Source organism: Camelus ferus, chromosome 4 (genome assembly GCF_009834535.1).
Source record: "Camelus ferus isolate YT-003-E chromosome 4, BCGSAC_Cfer_1.0, whole genome shotgun sequence".
Taxonomy (NCBI): Eukaryota; Metazoa; Chordata; class Mammalia; order Artiodactyla; family Camelidae; genus Camelus; species Camelus ferus.
Window position 1 is genome coordinate 3,293,681 of NC_045699.1, and position 22,307 is coordinate 3,315,987.

General features: G+C 39.7%; 1 protein-coding gene across 2 annotated transcripts; it reads right to left on the bottom strand.

The window, feature by feature from the left end:
• Positions 1–22,149, bottom strand: NOL8 (nucleolar protein 8). Of its 2 annotated transcripts, none has more exons than XR_004319014.1 (17): positions 22,028–22,149; positions 20,764–20,929; positions 20,141–20,203; positions 18,680–18,758; positions 16,911–17,046; positions 16,338–16,406; positions 12,705–14,576; positions 11,394–11,507; positions 10,787–10,909; positions 10,466–10,553; positions 7,759–7,897; positions 7,036–7,113; positions 4,437–4,708; positions 2,672–2,796; positions 2,027–2,097; positions 1,363–1,442; positions 1–458 (listed from the first exon to the last, which is right to left on the bottom strand). XR_004319014.1 is itself a non-coding variant. In XM_032477404.1 (17 exons), the coding sequence occupies exons 2-17, from the start codon at positions 20,900–20,902 to the stop codon at positions 408–410; spliced, it is 3,498 nt and encodes a 1,165-aa protein (XP_032333295.1). In that variant the 5' UTR covers positions 20,903–20,929; positions 22,028–22,148; the 3' UTR covers positions 1–407. The 2 variants fall into 2 exon arrangements, 1 of the variants encoding a protein (XP_032333295.1); XM_032477404.1 differs by having other exon boundaries at positions 2,672–2,798; positions 4,440–4,708; positions 22,028–22,148.
• Positions 22,150–22,307: the final 158 nt, after the last annotated feature.

The following is a 22,307-nucleotide window of genomic DNA, read 5'->3' on the forward strand; positions in this document are numbered from 1 at the left end:
TTGATACAATCAGAAATATTTCAAGTATAATTCACATGAAACATGGAAAATGTAAGTGCTCTGACCCATATACTTTAAAAGGCTTTATATAAACCTTGTGTCAGAAGATGCCCATTAGTTATCAAGGTGGAGGGCAAAGAGATCATGTACAAAAAGTATATAATTTATATATACAGTATATAATCTTGTGTTTCACTAAAAAAAGTTCACATTAATTTTTTGAAGTAATTAAGAACAAATACAGAGGAAATCTACAGAAAAAGAAAGCAACCAGAATGATATCCACCAGATTTTGAATATTCCTTCACTCTGAATTCCTCTTTCAGCTAAAATTGTTTTCCAGATCACCCCTATTTCCACAGGTGAGCCTTGTTCACATTCAGTATCAAAACTAATAATGACGTTTATTATTTTGGTTTCACTCTCCTCTTGGCATCTTTATGTTTCTTCCGACAATCCTAGAAAAACAAAATCAAAAGCCTTGGTTAAAAATAAATGTAAATAATTTTCAAGGTGTTCAGTAACTATAAAGTAAAATTTAAGTTATTCAGTGTCATGGTTGTAGAAACCATTCTGGAAGTGCTCACTTGGAATATACAGGAAATACTCAAACTTTTGGCTTTGTTTACCATGGAAACTAATTCAGTCTTTCAGAAATCTCATGATTTTCTGTTACTCAATGAACATGGCTGGAATTTGGACCTGTCACTCAATGGGGTCACCCTCCAGTCTCTTTACCGCACCATGTGTGGCTTGAATCGAACAACTTCCTTTTTTTTCTTTTTTCAAATGAAGTATAGTTGATTTATAATGTTATGTTAGTTTCTGATGTATAGCATGTCATTAAGTTTTATATATATATATTCTTTTTCACTATAGGTTATTACAAGCTATTGAATATATATTAATCTGTATAGTAGGACCCTATTGCTTATCTATTTTATATATAATAGTTTGTATCTGCTAATCCCAAACTTTTAATTTATCCCTCTCACGCCTGTCACCTTTGGTAAGTATGAATTTGTTTTCTATGTCTGTGAGTCTGTTTATATTCTGTAAATAAGTTCATTTGTGTCATTTTTTTAGATTTCACATATAAGTGATACCATAAGATATCTGTCTTTCTCTGACAGATGATGATCATCTTGGGATGATCATCTCTAGGTCCATCCATGAATTACACAACTTCTAACTTCCCTTACAGCAAATGCTTAATTCTGAGCATTTAAATCAGGTTCTCAGTTGTCATCCTTTCCATCTCAAGTTTCATACCTTCCTGTTACTATTGTACCAGGCAAACATTACAAAGAAAACACTGTATCTATTTTAGGACACAAACAATATGGAGCTACAACTACTCACCATACGCAAGTTATTTGTTCTGGCCTCCCAGGAACTCCTGCTAACATTACTTCCCACTCCTCTCCAGAATAAGTCAGAACCTAGCAGGGGTAAATAAAGAAGGACGAGGCAGCACATTAATACCAAAACCAGACACTATTCTGGGGCATTATCAAGGTCTTCAATTCTAGTTAAGACCATTTTTCCCCAATCTATGCTAATTTTCAAAAATACATTCTGTTTTCTTTACAAAATGAAAATGTAGATCTGCTTAGGATTTTACTGTTTATAAACCATTTACAATGATGTAACTTGGCTTCTGTTTGTGTTAGGCTCAGGAACTGAGGAGTTCATCAACAGCCTCAGAGTTTTCAAGTGAACTTTTTAGAAAGGTACTAAAAACTTAGGAATTCTGTATGTCTAGCATAGTAGGTCCCCAGAACAAAACAAGCCCTTGCTGACTGACAGCGAACAAATGAGGGGGGGGTGAGTGAGAGCTTTCAGTCCTCCAATGCTTTACAAGCCGACATGCATCTGACGAGGGGGCCACAGCACGTGACACCGCGAAGGATCAGAGTCTTCCCCGTCGGCTCTTACCTTGGGTGCGTGTTACTGTATCAGAAAGCACCGCGGCGAGAGGTGCGCCATTACCTGTCCTATACCATTCAGCCAAATGCTGACTTACCATGAAGTCTCTCATCATTCTTAGAGAAAAAGAAAAATCTAGTGGTCTGTTTCTCAGGTGAAGATACTTCTCTGAAGTGAAAGAAAGAGAGAGAGAACTGGTTGCTTAATTTCAATATTTAACAATAAATGTTTACATTGTAAATATAAGTGAACTATTTCTTACATACATGTGCTTGGTGCTTTGCTCTTTTTTTTTCCCCTGAGTTAAAGTGACACCACCCTTTTTCTATTCAATATTCTTCTCTTCTACCTAAAGTTTTGGTAACAAAGACTTGTTTAAGGACAAACCCCATCTTCCTTACGCTTCCCTATTGTTATGCTCACCCTGCCATGGCTACCCAGCTTGCCAGTGTTTCCTATGGAAATTCTCAGCTGCGGCACCCTCTTTCCAGACCAGGGACTCAGTGTCAGGTTGCCTTCCCTGTGCACATCACACCCCCCACCCAGTGCTAAACAAATCTCAAGGAAAAGGAAATATGCTCCCAATTACAAAAAGGTTACAGAACTCTCTGAAGGATATGAAAGAAGAAAATTAAGTTGTCTTGAGAAGCTAAGCTTAGATACTTCGATAACATTTCTAAACCATGTCTAACTCAGATTTTACAAATTATGAAATATACCTGTACAGAAACACATTACTTACTCAGGGCTGGGCTTTTTGTCATCTGTTTCTTCAGTATCATCTTCTTCTGAACTGCTGTCTTGGAAACGAGGGTCTCCCTGCCAGGCAATCTTTCCAGGTTTCACGGTCTCAACTCTGTAAGTACTCTATGTCATCATGACAATAAAAGATGACAGAATTGTAACCTAATGACCAGCTATGCCTGAACACACTCATTTGATTACTTTTACCACACACATGTCGTATTTCTAAATTCTGAATATTTTAATTATTCAAAATATGTAGTATCTTTTTAGATTTTTCAAACATTGAGAAGACACTATTTTTGGCAATGATCTGATAAGGAATATAGTAATGCTATAAAAAGATACAAAAACTAAAGGTTTATAAATGAGCAACACAATTTAAAAGAAAAAACAAAATAAGCACGCCACCTGCGCTAGCATGAGGAGCCTAAACTAGAACGTGATGCAGTGAAACCAGGCTGCCCTCCTGCTCATTCATAAATGAGGAAAGGAACATATCTTTACATTTCCAGTTCCCAAAACCTCTCTCTGAACTGCTGAAAAAGCTGCTGCTATAAGACGTGGATGATCACCTCTCAAGTCCTCAAAATTTCCCAAGTGCCTAAAGGAAATCTCCCAGGTTGCTGACGTGTCTTAGTGCTCACTTCAAGGCCAATTTCTCACACTTGGCTCTAAAAGTTAGAAGAATGAAAGGCAGTATCTGTATCACACCAACTCCCCTTAACAGTTTAGGGCTGACCATGGTGCTCAAATGGACAACACAGGCAAGGAAATAAACAGAGCACATGACGTATTGTTACATACTTAGAGAAATGTAGGAAAACTACTAGACGGCTGTACCTCCTTTTGGAGCACCACAAAGCTGGCATTTAATACTTACCTGCTAAACACACAGATACTGTTTTAAATGCTGATCTTTAAAAACTAGAACTTACTGTAGCTAGGTGTGCATGTATTTTTCTGTACAGGTATATTCTGCTTTTTACCTGAATGTCCAGAAAAGCTCACTTCCATCTTAAACACTAGGTGAGGAGCAACTTCCTAAGAAACAGCTTTTTTTTGTTTGTTTGTTTGTTTTACTGAAGGTACTGGGGATTGAACCCAGGAGTTCATGCATGGTAAGCATGCACTCTACCACTTAAGCTATACTCTTCTCCAAGGTTTTTTTGTTTTTGTTTTTGTTTTTTTTTCCACTTTTGGACTATGGAGGACTTGGAGGTGAACCTCCTGGAATGGAATGCAAAATTGTAAATACCGGGCTGACACTTTTCTTAAGGTTCTGGCAAATCTCCAAGGATAACGTTTGAAACAACTGGTACACTGATGACATAGCGTATTTGTATAGGGCCAGGGTTACCTATTTCTCCCTTTCCCCTACCATATAGCACTGGCTTTCCTGAAGTCATGGCTTCTCCAACTGCGTCTAAGACACAAAGCTATTTAAATACGACTTCTTTACTTCTTCAGGACTACGTCTACTTAACAGAAGAAGGGGTGCTGCACATTATTGTATGGCTTCCCTTCGTGTGGCAACTATGTAGAAGTTTGCTTCCTTAAACGCAAGAACAATTTCTTGCTGTGTTAAACACAGCTCCATGCACATTACATTTAAGGTCACATAATACTGACTATAATACTGTTTATCTAGACGGAACAAAGAATCCTTTCTTCAGCTAATGTTAAATTATTACACTTACAGTGGACTTAGTCCATTAAGTTCAAACTGCCTGAAATAAAAAAAATTAAAAAAAAAAAAGTACCTTCCTTTACATCTTTAGCATCTGAATCAAAAAAGGAGAATGTGAACCCGCTGGGCTGTTCATCCCCAGTCATCGGAGCTGCAGGGTCCTGGAATTCCTCAGCTTTCTCTCCATCAGAGTCCTCATTCCAAGGCCTATTGTCTTTCTTTTCACTGGCATCTTTCGTAGTTTGGAATATTTGTTTTAAATCCGTAGCAATGTTATAGTACATTTCTTTAGACACCTCAGGTAGCTTCTCAGCTTCCTCCCTTTTCTTCTTTCGCTTTGCTTTACTGCATTGACATATATAGAGACAGGTGCATCACAAAAAGTCAATTTTTGGAAAATTTCTGGAACTCAGGAAAGAAAAACACCTTGGATAACTTTAATCCCATCTTTTCAACAACCAAGAGGATCCATATGTAAAATATAAAACTCAGAAGGCAGGATCTTGACCAAAAAGCTTTTTATAGACAAAACTGTTTCAAACAGCTCCAAGTACTTGATTAAACACATCATATTCTCCTCTTATCCTCTGAACTACATTTCAGAAATTACACCTAAAATGCTAGCTTTGAATAAGAAAATCACTTAACCGCAATGGGCCTCAGTGTCCTCATTTGCAAAATGAAACATGTTAAACCAAATGACTTGTAAGACCTTTCTAGTTTCTAAAATTCTGTGAATTGTATGAAACTGGCTTTAAAGACTTAGTCATAATTCTGTTTTAGAAATGCATTATAAAGGTGCTAAGTCTAGTTTGTTCTGGAATGAAATTATCCTGTTATCATCAACCTCCTCTATATGTAGGAATATGGTTTTCTCTTTGATTTTGGATCAAGAGTTACATGGCAGTCTCCAATATTGTATTTTTAGCCAATAAAAGATTAAGATCCCTTTTTCTATTACAGTCTACTCTATTTATTGGGCCAAATATTCTAACTGTTTATTACCTAAAATAATAATGTACGAAATGATCATCTTACTGGTGGAAACTCTCTCAGAGAGAGAAACAATACTTCACCAAGTAAACCAAAGTGGCTAGAATTTAAGGCAGATATACCTCCCATGAAACAGAGCGCTATAAAACATGGTATTTTTTAGATAGTTCCAAGTGATTATCACTGAACCACAATGTAGTGGTTTAAACAGTGGTCCAAAGGTCCTTTGATACTTCTTTCTTTGAGAGGTGGAAATTAATCCCATCATTCCTTGAGTGTGGGCTGTACTTAATACTTAATGACCTCTCTTAAGGAACAGAATAAGGCAGGTGTGACAGCATATGACTATTGAGACTAGGGTCATAGAATGCACTGTGGCATTTTCCTTGCTCTCTCCCGCTTCTGGATCACTGGCTTGGGGAGAAGCTGGACGCCACATTGTAAGGGCACTCAAGCAGCCAAACAAGAGCTGGTGAGGCCAACAAGGCAAGAAACTGAGGCTTCCTGCCAACAGCCAAATGTGTGAGCCATCTTGCAAGCAGATCACAAGCTCTCAGAGCTTGGTGCCCTAGGTGACATCTTGGCTGCAAGTTTTTGAGAGTCCTTGAGCAGAACTACCTGGTGAAGTGCTCCCAAATTCCTAACCCACAGAAATTGGGACCTAATAAATATTTAAGATTTCACGTTCTGAGTTTTGGGGCAATTTTTTACACAGTAATACCTAACTGATAAATATTTTGCTACCTAGAAGTGAGGTGCTGTTGTAAAAAGCCCGAGATGTAGGAGTGGCTTCAGAGCCCCGGCAATGGGCAAAAGTTGGAAGGTCAGCAAGGAGAGTGTTAGCAAAAGCCCGAGGAGCAGCCTAATGGAGAAGCCAACAAGGTGTGGGACTGGCCAACGTGAGCGCGCCATCTTGGAAGCAGATCATCCAGGCTCAGCCATGCCTTCGGAGACTGAAGTCCCAGGCAACATTTCGACTGCAACCTCTTGAGACACGCTACCCAGAATCACATAGCGATGCTCCCCAATTCTTGACTCACAGAAACTTCAAGATAATAAATGTTTCTGGTTTTCAGATGCTAAGTTTTAGATAGTTTGTTACGCAGCAAGATAACTAACATACCTTAGATACAAATAAAAACAAATCCAATATATTATACAAAATATCCCCACTGTTCAATGTGGATTATCTGAAATAACATACAAGAATTCTACGTTACAAGAAATGTATACATATTACTTATACTTTGGTCCTTTTTAAAACAAACTTCTTTTTCTCCTGAACCTTCAGAGGGAATACAGCTCTTCCAATAAGCTGGATTTCAGACTCCTAGCCTCCAGAATGGTGAGAAAATAATTTTTGTGGTTTTAAGCCACCAAGTTTATGGTAATTTGTTACAGCAGCCACAGAACACTAAAATAAGTAGGAGACACCATACTAGAGGGCATATGATCACCATACTAGAGGCACAAATGATCATTTTACATGCATGAGATTGCTTTGTCGAAAGTAAGACTCTCTCTACCACATCAAGAATTCCTCTCTAACTTTCCCCCCTCCCTGTTGTAAATACAGTGGGGACCAATGGATGTAATATTGGTTACTATCTACTTTTCTCACTGTCTGAAATGAGATTAATTCACATGAACCTGCTATGAAAAGTAGTAGCCTAACTTACCTTTCTTTTGATTTATCATCTCCCTTTCTTTCATAAGAGGCATGGTCATGCCTCGTTGGATCGTAACGTATGATATCCCTATGTAAAAAAAGGAGAATGATAAGTTGGAAGAGAGAAATCAGAACATTAAGGCAAAAAACTAATAGCAAATTATAATTCAATACCAGGGCAATTCCACTTTTTGAGCAAGAGAAAGTCATATAATATCAAGGAAGTGTATTAGAAGTTCCTTAAAAGCAATCCTACTTTAAATTATCTAGTTTTGAATTTCCCAAATCTTTAAAAATTTTTAATACTATTTTAAATATAATAAAATATATAGGTAAAATAATATACAATTGGTGAATCTGCAAAATATATTTCAGTGGGGAAAGTATGGGGAAGTGAACGAAGGTAGAGAAGAGAAAGCTGGTCACACGCTGGTGACTGGAGACGCCGGGCGATGGTGTACAGAGGTTTCATTACACTAGTCTCTCTAAATTATATATTTGCAAGTTTCCCTAGTAGTTACATTTATTAATATTTAAATAGCTGTTTAATTGTTTCACTAATAATATAGAAATAAGTTAAGATTAGCTTCTTAAAGTGAGTCACTAGGTCAAAGGGAAGCATAATTTTAAGGGTCTAATATATACTGCTAACTGCTTGCCCCGGAAAGTTTAAAATGGCCTAGTTTTGTGGCAAAGGAAAATATGGTGGAATGGGAAGAAACAGAAGCCATACTTAAATTTCTTAGCAGCTACCGATCCTTTGCTTGTAGAACTAATTAAGTTGTCGTGCAAAACACTCTGCACAACGTTCAGGGCTTTCAGTTTTTCTGCAGCGAGCTCTTCTTCCTCAGCAGTTTTCTTCTCATTTATTTCTTCGAGGGAAAAAGATAATTAATCTCTTGGCAAACTTAACTTGAGAAGTCTCGATCGTCAAATGTTTATCAAGCACCTAATCGTGCGCAAAGCACAACAGGCTAAGGAAAAAGAAAAGTTAAACCTTGTTTTGCCCACCTCCCTCTCCCTAAGATCCCCAGTGTCATGGTGAATCCAGAAACCGCATATCCAGTCAACAAAATTCCCACTTCTGTTTCTAATTATGAAAATGAAATCTGAATGTAATGGCTTTCAGTGGCAAGTCTAAAAGTTTTTATGGTAAAGATTGACAAATGTAATAGTAAGACAGAAGTACAAAACTAAAGGAATTATAGATTCTTTGATTTTTAAAAAATTTTCTAAAAATTAATCTAAATAAATCTAAATTACATGTAAATCTAAAAATGGAAGAGAGTGAAAGGTTGCAATTTTACTGACTATTAACATGATGTTATCAGACAGTTGCTTTAGCCCTTAGATTCAGTAATGAATACTGCAAGGAAGAGAGCTTACACACAGGGTATCGTGGGACCCTATAAGCTGATCTCCTTAACTACTAGGAACAGACAAGTATCAGAGAACAAAGTTAAACTGCTAGTTTGAATTATAGACAGAAATACAAAAGAAGCCTAAGCCTTAAAGACCTTTTCAACTTATTGCAGGATACAAACCACCAAGTAACAGAAACTAGAATAAAATGCTGATTTGACTAAGTTCTCTATAAAGATTACCCAGAAGTTTCTAAGGGTTCAAAAGAAGTAGAGATTACGTTCAACTGGATCAAGAAATGCTTTACAAACCAGGTGGAATCTAAGGTAGGAAAGATAAAGAGGTGGGAGGCCAGGCTAGGAAACAAATGAGCACATACATTGAAATAATAAAGTGCAAAGAGTTTGCATTGCATTGGGTTAAATTATATGAAATTGCTAATTTTCAACAACTTTTGACTTCAAAAAATGGCAATTTCAACTTTACCCTAATTTTACTGACCATTAGGAAGTAGAACATGATTAGAAAGAGATCAAGGTATTTGTAGGCTGGTTTATTTGCAGGGAAGACTGTGCAATTCACAAAAAATTCAGCCTCAAAAGTTGGGAAGGAAAGAAACAAAAGATAAAGGTTCTATGTCTGGCTGCCCTAAGAATGGAAGTGCCATCAACAGAAACAGAAGGGTCCAGAGTGGCTGAGAAAGAGTTAATTCCGTTTGGGACTTGCTGAGTTTTCAGACAGGCTCAGAGCTCCTGTGAGAAATACCCATCAGGCATTGAGAAAAGAGTAGCAGGGAGCTCAGCAGAACAGTCAGGAGCAAAGGTGACCCAGATTTGGAAAACACTCACGTAGAAAAGAAGGCTAAAGCCACAGGGACTTACTGAACCTCGAGGCAAAGGGAAAATCAGGAAGCAAGAATTAAGAAGAAATCAAGGAAGTTATAGTGCAACGGAAGCAAAGGGAAGAGAACACTCCAAGAAGGGTGATCAACATTGACAAATGTTATAGGCAGGCCGAAGAGGGGGAAGCTTGAGAAGATGTCACTGTGGGTACTCACAGCTTTGAGGGAATACATATGAAAAGAGTGGTAAAGAGACAGACAGAGGTGGCAGAGGTTAGAAAGTAACCCCTCTGTATAAGCTTCTAGGCTGCCCATTCCTGTTCTCAGCATGGAATTCTGAGTGAGAAGCCCTGAAACATAAGTTGGTGTGGATCCTGGAGGACTGACTCTCTGAACACTGGTTTCCAGAAATGCAATGCATAATGATCACCTCAAACAATGGAGAGCATCACATCCAGAGATAGCATTTTCAATAAAAAGCCAACTGCTTCTAAATTAGATTCAATTTTAAGATGCAGATTAGAGTAACTCAGGAAAGAGAGGGGGAAAAAGTACAGACAGAGAAGTTCTGAGATTGGAAAGGAAAGCAGGGAGCTCACTTGAGGTGGCCACCCTCTTGGTTAAGTAGGAGGTAAGGTCATTTGCAAAGGATAAGAGCAGAGAGGGTCTTGTAGAGAAAGTTTGGAACCACTGCTGTGAAAAACACTATAGGAAATAAAAGGGCTGAATCAGGATGCTTCTGATAGCATCATTGCTCTTAGATATATTCAAATAAGGATTAATTCAAGTAGAGCTGCATTAAATGGTACATTACTTTAAAAAACCCGCACCCGGCACACACATCCGAGGCAAGATGAACACTCTTCCTTTTAATAAGCCAACTGTCATGTGACTGTCCCCCACAGCCTCACCAGGACCAGCTGATCTATTGTCAGGTAGGGTTCTTGCCTCCACTCTTATGCCAGGGACAGGATGAGGGAAGATGGTACCTCTAGTGGATGCTACCTATTCCTGTCTTTTCTGGCAGCTTCAAGTAATTAAAAATTTCTAAATAAATTAATATGTACAAACAAACTCAAGGTCTATTGGGTAAGCTACCTACTGGATTACAAGCTCCACAAATCAGTGTCTCGGGGTACAGAGTCCCTCCATGTGCTAAGTGAAGGAACTAGACAAGACGGCTTCTCAGGGTCCCCCATCTCTGACATCAGGACTGTTTGGACAATGAGGCATTTACCTTCCTGTTCTTCACTGTCACTTTCTAGAAATCGAGAGTCCATGCGAAATCTGTCATCAGTGCCAAAGTGAGACTGCAAATCCATGAGCTACAGACAAAGCACATAAGCAATTGACAGCCACGTTCCTAAGAAATTGCTTATAAACAAGACCCTTCAAGGATACCTCCATGCCCTGAAATTCATTTCATTATTTGCATAACCTCACCTACCCATGAACCAATCAGAGAGGATGACAGAGGACTCACTCTAAAAACAAATACCGAAACACTGGACTGTGGGTCAAGGTCTGCCTGCATTTATTATTTTCAGTTTTCACTCACCTTCTGTCCAGCTCTGCCCTCAAACTGAGGTTTAATTCTGAACCTGTTACTGTCATCTTCAGAACCAGATTCCTCATCATCACTGCTGTCAAACAGCTTCCCAGATGCTCCTCCCATGGACTCCTGTTACACAGATTAGGAGACAGAAACATTTATTAATAACGAGAACAATCACTATCTCCTTCATTATGTAATCTTTCTCCTCACATTTAAGAAACAGCAACCCAGGTGCAGCTCCCAGGAAAGAGTGGATGGTGGTTAGAATGGAAACTCCTGACTCAGTGATACTCACCTGGCTTCTCAGGTCACTAAATTCAAAGGCTCTCAATGCAGCCTGGATCGGGCAAACTGTTATCTGTGAGAGCATTTTCTGCAGGGTTTCACTAACATTGATGTCACTCTGCAGACCATGTGGAGGATAGACTCATGAGGAAGAAAATCTTTAAGGCCCCTGTTACCTCCATGTGTGGTGGTCTGGGGAGCCCTGTGGTCCCCAGAGGATTTTACGATAAGCCCAACAGTTGCATGCAGGTCTTGGTATGCAATATGTCAAAAATAGATCTGCCAAAGTAGAGGAATGCCCACACGGACGACCTAAGTATCTTACTTTCACTGCTTCCTCTCCTGCGTGGCTGTGCTCCTGAGTGGATGTCTCCTCTGTTTCGCTTTCACTGTTGGAACCAAAGATGATGTGCGTTGGCTTGTCTTCCGGATGACCATCCTAGAATGGTCATCAAAAGCATTACACCTTAAGACCTCACCCCTTTCCCCTGCAGAATCTACCTCCCCTCCTATCTTCTCATCTAGCAAAATGCTGCCATCATCCCAAAGGGATTTATGACTTCTCTTTCTCTCCATATCCAGTTTATTACCAAGTCCCATCAGGTGAACCTTCCTGGTATTTTAAAAATATGCTGCCATTGTCAGTGCCTTGGTTCTGGCTCAAGATGTCCCAAAGGCTGTCCTGTCCCTGTTCTCGTATTTGTCTCATTTGATTTGTTGTTCTCATCATGTCCTGAACAATCTTTCCCAAATCGAAATTGGCAAACTTTTTCTGCCAAGGGCCACAGGAGATATTTTAGGTTTTGTAGGTCACATACGGTTTTGGTTCTGTATTCTTCTTCTTTTTTAAACCCTTTAAAGATGTGAAAACCATTCTTAGCTTGGAGGCTCTACCAAAACAGGTTAGATGGCCTGTGAGCTCTAATTTGCCAACTGTTTCAATATATACACAACTAGTCTTCATTCCCTTGCTTCAAGTTCTTTTTGTTGCTGTTGTTGTTGGGGAAGGTAATTAGGTTTATTTCTTTATTTATTTTTAGAGGAGGTACTGGGACCTCCCAGTACCTCATGCATGCTAAGCATGTGCTCTACCGCTTGAGCTATACCCTCCCCCCGCCTTGCTTCAAGTTCTTTAGTCCTTTCACAGCCTTAAGAGTAAAGTCCAACCCTTGTAGCCTCTTCACAACCCACCCCTACTTATTTCTTTCATCTCATTCTCACCCTCTTGTACTGTACACATTTGGTCACACTGATTGTAAATATTTACTTTTGTACAAACTGCTTCCTTATCCTGGAATGCTTTTCCTCTCTCTTCCTATCTTTTTATCTTTGCCAGACAAATTCCCACTGCTCCTTTCACACTAGACTCAGTTCAGCTGAGGAAGCCCCCCTCCCACCTTCCATGCTTCTCTCCACTTGACAAGCGATTTATATGCAAATTCAGATTTATCAGGACACATTGTCACTTAACTACATCACTTAGAACTCTTGAAGGGATATCCTTTGTGGTATATACTAAAGCTACAAGGACACAAAACACACACACTCAGCTCTAAAGGGCATGCCTACCTTTGTGGGAAGGAAAGGTTGGAGTTGGATAGAGTTCTTGCTAAATCCAGATAGAAAACATACTCACCAGATTGGCCAGAGCATTATGAACCAGCTTCTTTTGTACTTCTTTTGCTTTCTGCCTTGCTTCTAAGGCTGCCAAACGCTTCTGATTATCTTCAGCATGCTTATCCTTAGCACTAACATCTGATGAACTATTAACAGAAAGTGGGAAGTCAGTTTTGCTTCCCTGAGTTTCTCTCCTGGAGGAGACCCCTGGCAATTTCTCAAGGGCCTTGGGGATGCTCAGATCAGGCCTCTTTTCAGAGTCCTCTCCTGACTTTCCAGTCCTGTGGCAACAGTCTTCATCAAAGCTTCTCCTGGGAGTCTTGGCAGCAAGACTTAAAGATTTCTTACCCTTTTGTAGCAACAGACTAGAATTTCTACTTCCCTCTTCTGAACTGCTAGGGGATACCACCTTCTGACCCTGGCTCTCAAAAGTAGACTGCCTCTTTCGAGGCTGGATTTGCTTTGAGTCATTTGCCTTCTTTCCATGTTGGAAATGAGTCAGTTCGCTTGATAAGCCATTAGCAAATGGGGAACATTTTTCCATGGACATGCTCCTGGGATCCTCAAGTTTCAAGGAATTATGATCGTTATTAACATTGTTAGAGGCAACATCCTCTTTTGAGGATTTTTTTACCGATTCCTTTCCATAGAGACAGCCTACTCCCTTGAAAGCCTGGAATTTTGGCTTTAAATTGTTTTCCTTTGGTTTCTGTTTTCCGTGAGTGTCCTCTTTTCCTTCTAAAAGGGAAGCCACAATCTCCTCAGGATGAATACACTGTCGGCCTTTGCGGAGGCCACCTGGAGTCCTGTGGCTGTTGGAGGCCTTGTCACACTTGGCAGGGGCTTCCTGACCACTGCTCTCAGTATCTTCCTTTGGAGCCTCCTGGTTACTGCCAGCCAACTGTTCCAAATCAGCTAAGGTGAGGTTCACACGGAGACAGTTTTTCATCATGGCGTTATATTCCTTATCTCCTTCAGACTGAATTGATTCTGATACAGAATCAGCATCTCCACTGTTACTGGAGTCAGCCAGAGATTTACAACTAGGAGGCTTAACTCTGTGACTGACGGCTATCTCTACCTTGTTTTTTCCTTTTTGTACTTTAATACAATCCTCAGAAAGATCATATATTTTTCTATTTTTCAAGGAAGTTTCCTTGTGTACAGACTTTTCCATTTGTGACAAGTCTATACTGGTTTTGACCTCATTAGCATTTTTTTTCATTGCGATGATTTCATCTGTATCTCCTGAATCAGAGTCACAATCATTTCCCACATTATCTTCACTATCAAGGCAAGAGACCTTATTTTTGATACCTACACTTCTTGCAGTATGAAATTTGTGAAAGTCTGATTTAAAATCATCCCTTACAACTTCAAAGGGATCATTTTCAGATTCATTTACCGAGGACCATGCAATTTTCTCTAAGTTTTCCTCTCTTGCGATCATTAGTCTTAATTCATCTTCAGAATCAATATCATCATCAGACATGCTATTTCTGTTCTTGGCAGTTTCCAAGCCGGAAGTCTGAAAGAATAGATTTTTAAGTTTTTGACTACCAGAATCAGGTACGCGGGGTAATTTAAGAGTGATGGGATCACGAGGTGTTTTCTGTGCAGCCCGTTGCTTTGGTAAGTGCGGACTCTCCGTTACCCCACTGGGTTTTGGTCTCGTAGCCAGAGGTGCAGTGGGGCCCTCATTCTTCTGCACTTTTGCTGTCTTCTTGGGAGGGCCGTGAAAGTCAGAGAATTCTCCTCGTCGTTTCTTACTCATAGGATCATTCCCTCCTTCCAATTCCCAAGTGAGGCTGGATATAGGGATGGCGTTGGTGAAATCCTCCCCTATCTTCTTTAAGTTGTGGCAGTACTTTGATGGATCATACTTTATGATGTCACCAATAGTCAAGGAACAAAAAAAGGCACTAGGTTTTAGAAAAACCTATCAATCTGGTGAAGCAAAAAGAATACTGTTTAATCTCAAGCAAGACTCTGACTCATCTTACCCTGGGTTTCCTATCAGACAAAAGAAGGACTTCATTAGGTGACTCATGGTCCTTGGAACTGAGCTTTCTATGGCATGTCCAGAGTGAAAACCAAGCACCATCACTATTAATTGGCAGAAATTACTTGGGCTGTATGTGTATATCACAGCAAACCGATTCAGATTATATTCTAGGTACTGAGGTCACAAGACTTATATATGTCTAAGAAATCTATTCCCTGAGCTAATACCATAAAGCAGAGTATAGAGGGGAACCTAGAGGGGGCACAGCCAGACACTGCGTGTTGGTATCTCAAACTTGAGACTGAAAGATTCACAGACTTTTCTGGCCATTCCTGTCTTCTCAATACTGGCTCATCCTAGGCTAATCCTCCTAGCTCAGTAGCATCCATTTCACATTTTACTTACTCTCTGTGAAGCGTTTTGCAGGTCTTTACTAGACGGCTAATAATTTTTTACCAGGTCTGTTTTATTGCTGACATTGTCCAGACAGATTCTATCTTAATGTCAGTGTGCTAAAATGACAGCTGGAGTTTGCTGTTTTCCTAAAACATACGAATAGGCAAGCATAAGTTGCTTTAAACTGTCAGTCCTAAGAAGTCCCTCTGTACATTTAGTAACTACTGAATACATGCCAATTATATGCGAGGTGCTGCCAAACAGTGTCTATGTTCTCTTGGCTTCACACTATCCTTCAAAATCCTCCTCTCTGTTGTCAGTGGTGCCATTGGTGGGAAGCTGGAAGATGGAGAGGAAGAAATAGTTCCCTGACTTTAGTGCCACTGGCAGGGACAGGAGAACCAGCAGCTGAGGCCAGGGCTACAGGCGCCTCGGAGGCATAGTAACCGTGAACAATGAGGGTACACCTCTTTGCTTCTCTTGCCTCAGGGTGGTAGAGGTTTGCTGCAGTTATTAATCTCTGGACCACCTGATGGTCAGCTTCTCACTCCTCCAGCACTTTTTAAACCTACTGCATGCATTACACTCCCCCTCTCTGAAATACCTAAAATTGCTTCTGCTTCCCTGACACACAGGGTTAGAGCTAAAAGAACACAAAACACACCCTCTGCCCAGAAGCCCACGACACTAAGAATTCAAGGTCTTAGGCAATCTGAGCTCATTTCCTCTGGGGAACAGGCATTTGAACTTGCTCATCCTGGGTTCCATACTCCTTCTCCATCCCCATTCTCCTGCCTGTCTATACACTTCTACCTACTGTTTTCCTCTCTCTTGGACTCCTTCCTCTCTTTTCTGTTAATGTGAAACCCCTTCTACTTCCTGTAAAGCCTTCTTTAATGATTGTGCTATGTTCCCCTGACCTTCTTTGGCTCCTTTGTAATGGCTTTGAGTCCATGTCAAATGAGAGGAAGGACGTATAAATTAATACGTGAAAGTGCTTCCTTAACAATCATCATTGGCACCGCTTACTTGTATAAAACCTCATTACACTCTCTCCTTATTCTCTGTTTCATACATGTAGGTAGGTAGGTCTTACCTTGCCTAGAAATCGAGAACATAAAAACGGTTACACAAACATCTAAAGATTTACTCACAGAGGCAATGAAATTCGAAAGGCATGAAGTAAATTTTTGCAAGTATCCATCACTATGATGAATACAGTTTCTCAGGAAGGCCAACTGCTAAGGATATTTTACGCTTCTGTTGATTCTTTAGGTGAAGGACAGGTAAGACTCTTCCAAATTTACTCACAACCCAATTCTAAAAGAAAAAAAAAGGAATATATTTACTATACATGTCACAAATGGAAAAGATTAAACACACTGTATAAATACAACTTTTTAAAAAACTGAACTCATAGTGGACAGTGGTTTTTGCTGGTTTAGTTTTCTGAAAATGAAACAGGAGTTCTCAGAAAAGCTTATGAGGAAACAAAAAGGGAAGAAGGAAAATTAGGGCAGTTATTGATCCCATATAAACCATGCAGATGCTACACAAATAGCAGCCAGTAAAAGGACACACATGGGACTTGCCTGTACTCCTGGCCACCTGTGTCCCCTAGGAGACCCGCCTCCACTTGGGTTGTTGTTTCTTTGTAAAATGGGGGATATTTTCCCAAGAGTTGTAAATGCATTTTGAAGACCATAAAGCACTATCTATGTTAACTGCTTCAAAGCAAGAGAAAAAAAGCAGCTGCTTTAAACAGGATGCCCATGGTCACGTGGCCTCAGGAATCGGTTCCCGGGCTACTCAGAAGAGACTCACTTTGTGCCCTGGTACTTCTGTCCCTGGCACAGCCTTCACATGGAAATCCACCACTCCCATCTTTTCTAACAAGCTGGTGCTGCCTGTCGTTGACTTTTCTTTCTTTGCTTTTGCTTCTTCTCTCTCTTGGGCCAATCTGTATCAAAGAGAAAAATATAAGTAAGAGTTAATTTTAAATAACCTAACCACACTATTGACAGTGCTTGTTTCGTGTTTTGATGTTATAAAGCTGTTTAATATTACAGAGATCATTTAGGGGCCCTCAGTAGTTTCCTTTTCAACTTATGCACTTTTGGTGTTTAACCTACCCTTAATCCCTTCATTTTTCCTTATGAGGGAGAGGTGTCTTGCAGAGCCTAATCTGCCAAGTCTTGATTATTTCTACTCCCATAATCAAGCTTCCAATTCAAACTCTCCCACCTTATTCAGGCCAGGTCAATGGTGCTGACCAATCAGCACGGGCCTCGTTGCCTCTGGTCTGTCTCCCTCACATTCCACCTTCCAGAACTACTGTCAGACTCATGCTTCTTCCGCATGCCTGCATAGACACCCCAAAGTAGCAGCACTGTGCGTTCTACATGCTCAGGACTGGGGCCCCAGTTCCTGCATGTAATAGGCACCATAGTGCTGCTGAAAGAAAAAGTCTTATCACCACCCTGCTCACAGAGGCAATCAATCAAATTCTCACCTGTATCACCAGACCACTCCCTCAAAACTTGTTTTAGATCTTATTTCTCCTTGTGGCATTTCCCTAGTTCAGTACAATCTTAAACCTCTCTTGGTCGCTCCATCTGTACATTCCTAAAATGTCTCCTATTTTAAGAGCTTGTTTGGAGGTTCTAGCAGGGGAGCACAGCTACTCGTGTACCCTCGACCGAGAAGAACGGTCCTCCTCTATCGGGGCTGGTCATCCTCTTCGACTGAGCGACCTAGCACGCGGCTTTGGGAGGGACGCACATGGAGTGGTGAGGGAGCAAAGGGACACCCGCCTAGCCAGCCAGATCAGCTGAATCAACCATGGCGATCAACGGGGTGACAGATGTTGCAGCCAGATCGCCCTCACATCCAAATGTCTCCTATTTTGAAAGTATCCAAATTCATACAATCTTTTCTCCCTAAGAATAACTTTTAGGATCTTAACATGCTTTAATAGTTTTTTACATTGTCTTGTTCTTAAATCACATGCATAATTAATACAGGGATTTCCTATTAGCCTTATGTTTTTGTATAACACTATCAACAGTCTACAGCCAACATATGCAATTTGGTATTGTCTATTAAAATTTAAACGTGCCTAACCCTATGATACAGCCGTTCCTTTTGCTGACATAAACATCACAAAAACCCTTGCACATACGTAGGAGATATCCTCAAGGGTCACCTAGTGTCAACAGGAAGTGGAAATGGTTTAAATGTCCATCAGTAGGAGATGACCGACTATACTGTGGCACAGTCAATTTCTGAAATACTAAACAGCCATTACAGAGAAATGGGAATCATAAAAGGTTGTGTTTAAAAAGCTGAAATAAGTATATATTTTTATAGGTTAAAATATAAGCATGCAAGTGTATTACATCATCTTTTTTGGTGGGGTCTGGAATCATAGGGAGTCACAGCTGAGAAAGGTTTTAGCTCTACTTGTAATGCATAGGTTTGCTAAAACTGCAGTAATGTATTACTCAATAGTTTCAAATCAATAAAGTGAATATATAAAACCAAAATTTACAATATTAAAATACTAGGTTAAATCCATGTAGAGCAAATCTTACCTGTGCAAAAAACTTTCCTTTGCTAGCTGAATTTGTAACGTTCCACCTTTCCATTTTGTTTTATTTAAAACAGACATACCTATAAAGCAAAGAATTAGTACCCTTATACAAGGCAATGCAAAAATATATTTCAGCAAGTGCTTTTACTAATTAGTATCAAGAAAATCTGTTTATCACAAAGACACAGAGGAAACAGAATAAAGAAAAATGAGACCCAGAAAGAGAAGGCCTGGGTCCCATTCTCATCTTGACCACTTATCAGAGTCTTTACACTCCCTATCTCCCAGTGTAACTGGAATATGTGAAAGATGCAAACAGAAACCATAAAGCAAAATTTTTCATTTGTTTATAAAGTGATGTCAGGAACCTCTAGCAAATGGCTGGTATTTATTTAACATTTCACTGTTATTTCCTATACTAAAAGCATACAACATTGATGTAATTTTCTTAGAGTGAATCAGAGGATACTGGAATCGTGCAGCACCTCACTTTTGTCACCTCATATTAACTATCCTTGTGTAACCTGCAAACATGTTGGCTGCAAGCAAAGAAACCATGCTTGAACTACTACATACTAGTAGTTGATTTCTCTCAGTATTTGTCATCAGCTTCCTTAATAATCACCACTAACAGAACTTTCTATGTGGTAGGTACTATCTTAAGTACAAAGGTATTATTCAATTTAATCTTCACAGTAATACTATGCAATAGTAAGAAGCAAGCAAATTCTTGGTCATACATCAGATAAACCTACTGGGTCTTCCAGTTTAAATAAACTGCCAGGTCATGCAGTGGAACTGATGTGTTCTTAACTGCAACATGTCTGTCAAATCTATTTTCTAACTGAACAAATTATTTTTATTATTTTTCTTGCAAATGAAATTATAAAAGGCCAATGGCCCTTTTTCTCCATTAGCATGTTTCCTTCTCAGTGTCCTTTGACTTTTCAACCTCCAAATAACTAGAATGCCTTACATCAGTGGCAGTATGAATTATCTCCTCTTCTTTAGTCATTGAAGACCATAGTTTGCCCTTAGCTTTTCTAAACTTTTCAACAGAGATCTCATAATTTCAAGGATATGATCTTATAAGGGCATACTCTAAAGTCCTCTCCTAGCAGCATTTAATTACAAGAATTAGTTGCTGAGAAATAAACACACCGGAGAGGAAGGCATGGCATAATACCCAGTGGGATATGTGTAACAGGCAGTTTCTACTGGAGTGTGGTCCCTTGTCCAAAATATTTTAGAATACTGTTTTTGAGCAAACTCACTGGCAATGTGCTAACGTTTGTCATTTGTTATGGGATGAATCTAAACCTGAATTGTAGGATATTATAATTCTCTTGACTCTGATTGTCTCTCTTGATGACTTAAAGATGATTGTTTAGATTTAGAATCAAAGTTATTCCAAGTTACACAGTGACATGAACTGGTAAATAGTACAGAAAATACTCATTACATTTTTTCAGGTCTGCTTCTGCTACTTTGATGTTGATATATGCAAAGACTTTCTGTGGGTTTCCTAAAAATAAAAAATGAAAAAGAAATTTATTTAAATTCTAACCCAGAGAACAATGTAAAACAATTACATTACAAAATTTTAAAAAGAGCTCTTAGAAACATTCTTTCAAAGAAAAACCTTGTTTATTTTTCATTGGATACAAAGATTGCATTTTCTAAGTATGATTATCTAAATATTCCAAAAGAAAATATGTAGGGAAAAATGTAGCCAGTTAAGGAAACATTTTGATTATATATGTGATTCTACTTAACAGGATACTTACTGCATATTAGAATTTTAGCTCTGAAAACTGAAAGCTACATGTTTCAGAAATCAGATGTTTAAGAATTTAGAATTTTTTTTCTTAATTTCAGAAGCATAATTCTGGGCAAGTTCCAGGTCATACATAACACCTCCAGGGCATAGGTGGGGATGGGAGGTTACTACAACGGTATCATGTAATGAAATAACATCACTTTCAGTGCTCAGGCTAACATTCATCTCTGGGGGTTCTGTTATTTTGTGGTACTTGACTTGAGTTATTGTTGCCTTTAATTAGCCATGAAGAAGTATAAATTTACCTTTGTCATCTTTCCTAGTGATGATCTCCACATCAGAAACTTCTCCAAATCTGCTGAATTGATTTTGTAGGTCTGCCTCAGAAATGCTTTGGCCAAGGCCACCCACAAAAAGGCGCTTCGTTTCTCTGTTGGCTTTCATCAAGGCTGGAGAGACACTAAATGTGTTCTGGAGGAAAAAATAATTTTCTATTTACAGAGAAGAGTTCTTTCCCTTAAATCTTCTCAAATCTTAAAAAACAGACGAACAAAAAACCCCCACAACTCCTTTCCCTGAACCTTCTATGCTCAATTGGTTGCCTGGACCTGTGTTTCACTTCTTATGTATTGCTTTCAAATTTTATCCCTGCAGACTGTTCATGCCCTAATTCCACGTTCTCCATGAGTGCGTTTTGGAACAGCACCTCTACACACAGACACACACACACGTACAGGCGGGTACTTTCACTTTAAATGTTCACAATATTATACTCTACTCCTCCTCATTTTACTTATTCACATTGCTAAATGCTTTTCCTTTATTCATTCATACACTCATTTATGCACTTTAAACGCTGACAGACATGGGATGAGGCAGGCTAACACACTAAAGGATGAAAATGGTCTCCATCCCGGATCTCCTCACAGCCACATGAGAAGTAAGCAAATACAGCAATTACAATATTATGTCACAATCAAATACCTACAAGTGAAATTCAGGCGAAAAAAAAAAAAAAGAGCAACTGATATCACAGCTAATACAGACTTTTTTTTTTTAAACCCTATGTGCCAGCGTAATACGAAGCAGTTTGTAGGCATCTTGTTTCAGATTAGCAGGAGAGGTGAAGTCACTTTCCCAGTACCATTCAGAGAATTAGCGGTGAAGCCAGTACTAACCCAGAGCTAATTTCATAACCTGTAATTCTTAACACTATACGAGGGAGGTTATTGCGTTAGAAGAGACTCAAAAAACCCTTCCAGAGGTACTGAGATTTGATGCTCATCATGAGATCTCTAATCCCGTCGATCACCAGGCTGGCGCTCAGCTCCCAACCTTCCCCTCCCCCAAAGCTGACAGACTCCTCCCACGCGCGACCCCAAAACAGCGCGCAGAAGCCCAGCGCATGGCTTCTGGTCTGGGCGTGAGCAGCGGCTATCTTCCTGGTAGCCTGCTCCGCCCACAACCTACCCACCCTAGCCTTCTTCCTCCGATAAGAATCAAAGAAGAGAAAGGAAAAGGTGGGCCAAATGCCCCACTCACAACCCATGCCCCAAACCCACCGCTCACCGACTAGTCTTCCACACCGAGCGCCGCTTACGGCCCTAACTTCTAGTCACGTGTCCCAACAAGTGTCGTCTCTTTTCCTTCCGACTCGATTTCCAACCCGGCATCTTAAGGTTCCACTACCACATTCAGGTCCCCAGTGCCCTTTATTCCCAGTCTTCTGGGAGACCGCGATGACTCCATCACCTTGCCTCAACGTTCGCAAATGACCCCAAAGTAAAATTCCTTAATTCTTACTGGAGGGAGTTATCGGCTTGTCTTCTTCTGGAAAAGGCGGCGGAAG

Bases quoted from the DNA above. Each gene is read 5' to 3' on its own strand.
- NOL8 (XM_032477404.1), bottom strand. From the start codon at position 20,902: ATGAAAGCCAACAGAGAAACGAAGCGCCTTTTTGTGGGTGGCCTTGGC. The intron at 16,407-16,910 runs GTGAGTCTCTTC...TTTTTCTTTTAG, and splicing joins CAGAAGTACCAGGGCACAAA to AATTGGGTTGTGAGTAAATT. The intron at 10,554-10,786 runs GTGAGTGAAAAC...CTTTGTCTGTAG, and splicing joins AGGGCAGAGCTGGACAGAAG to CTCATGGATTTGCAGTCTCA.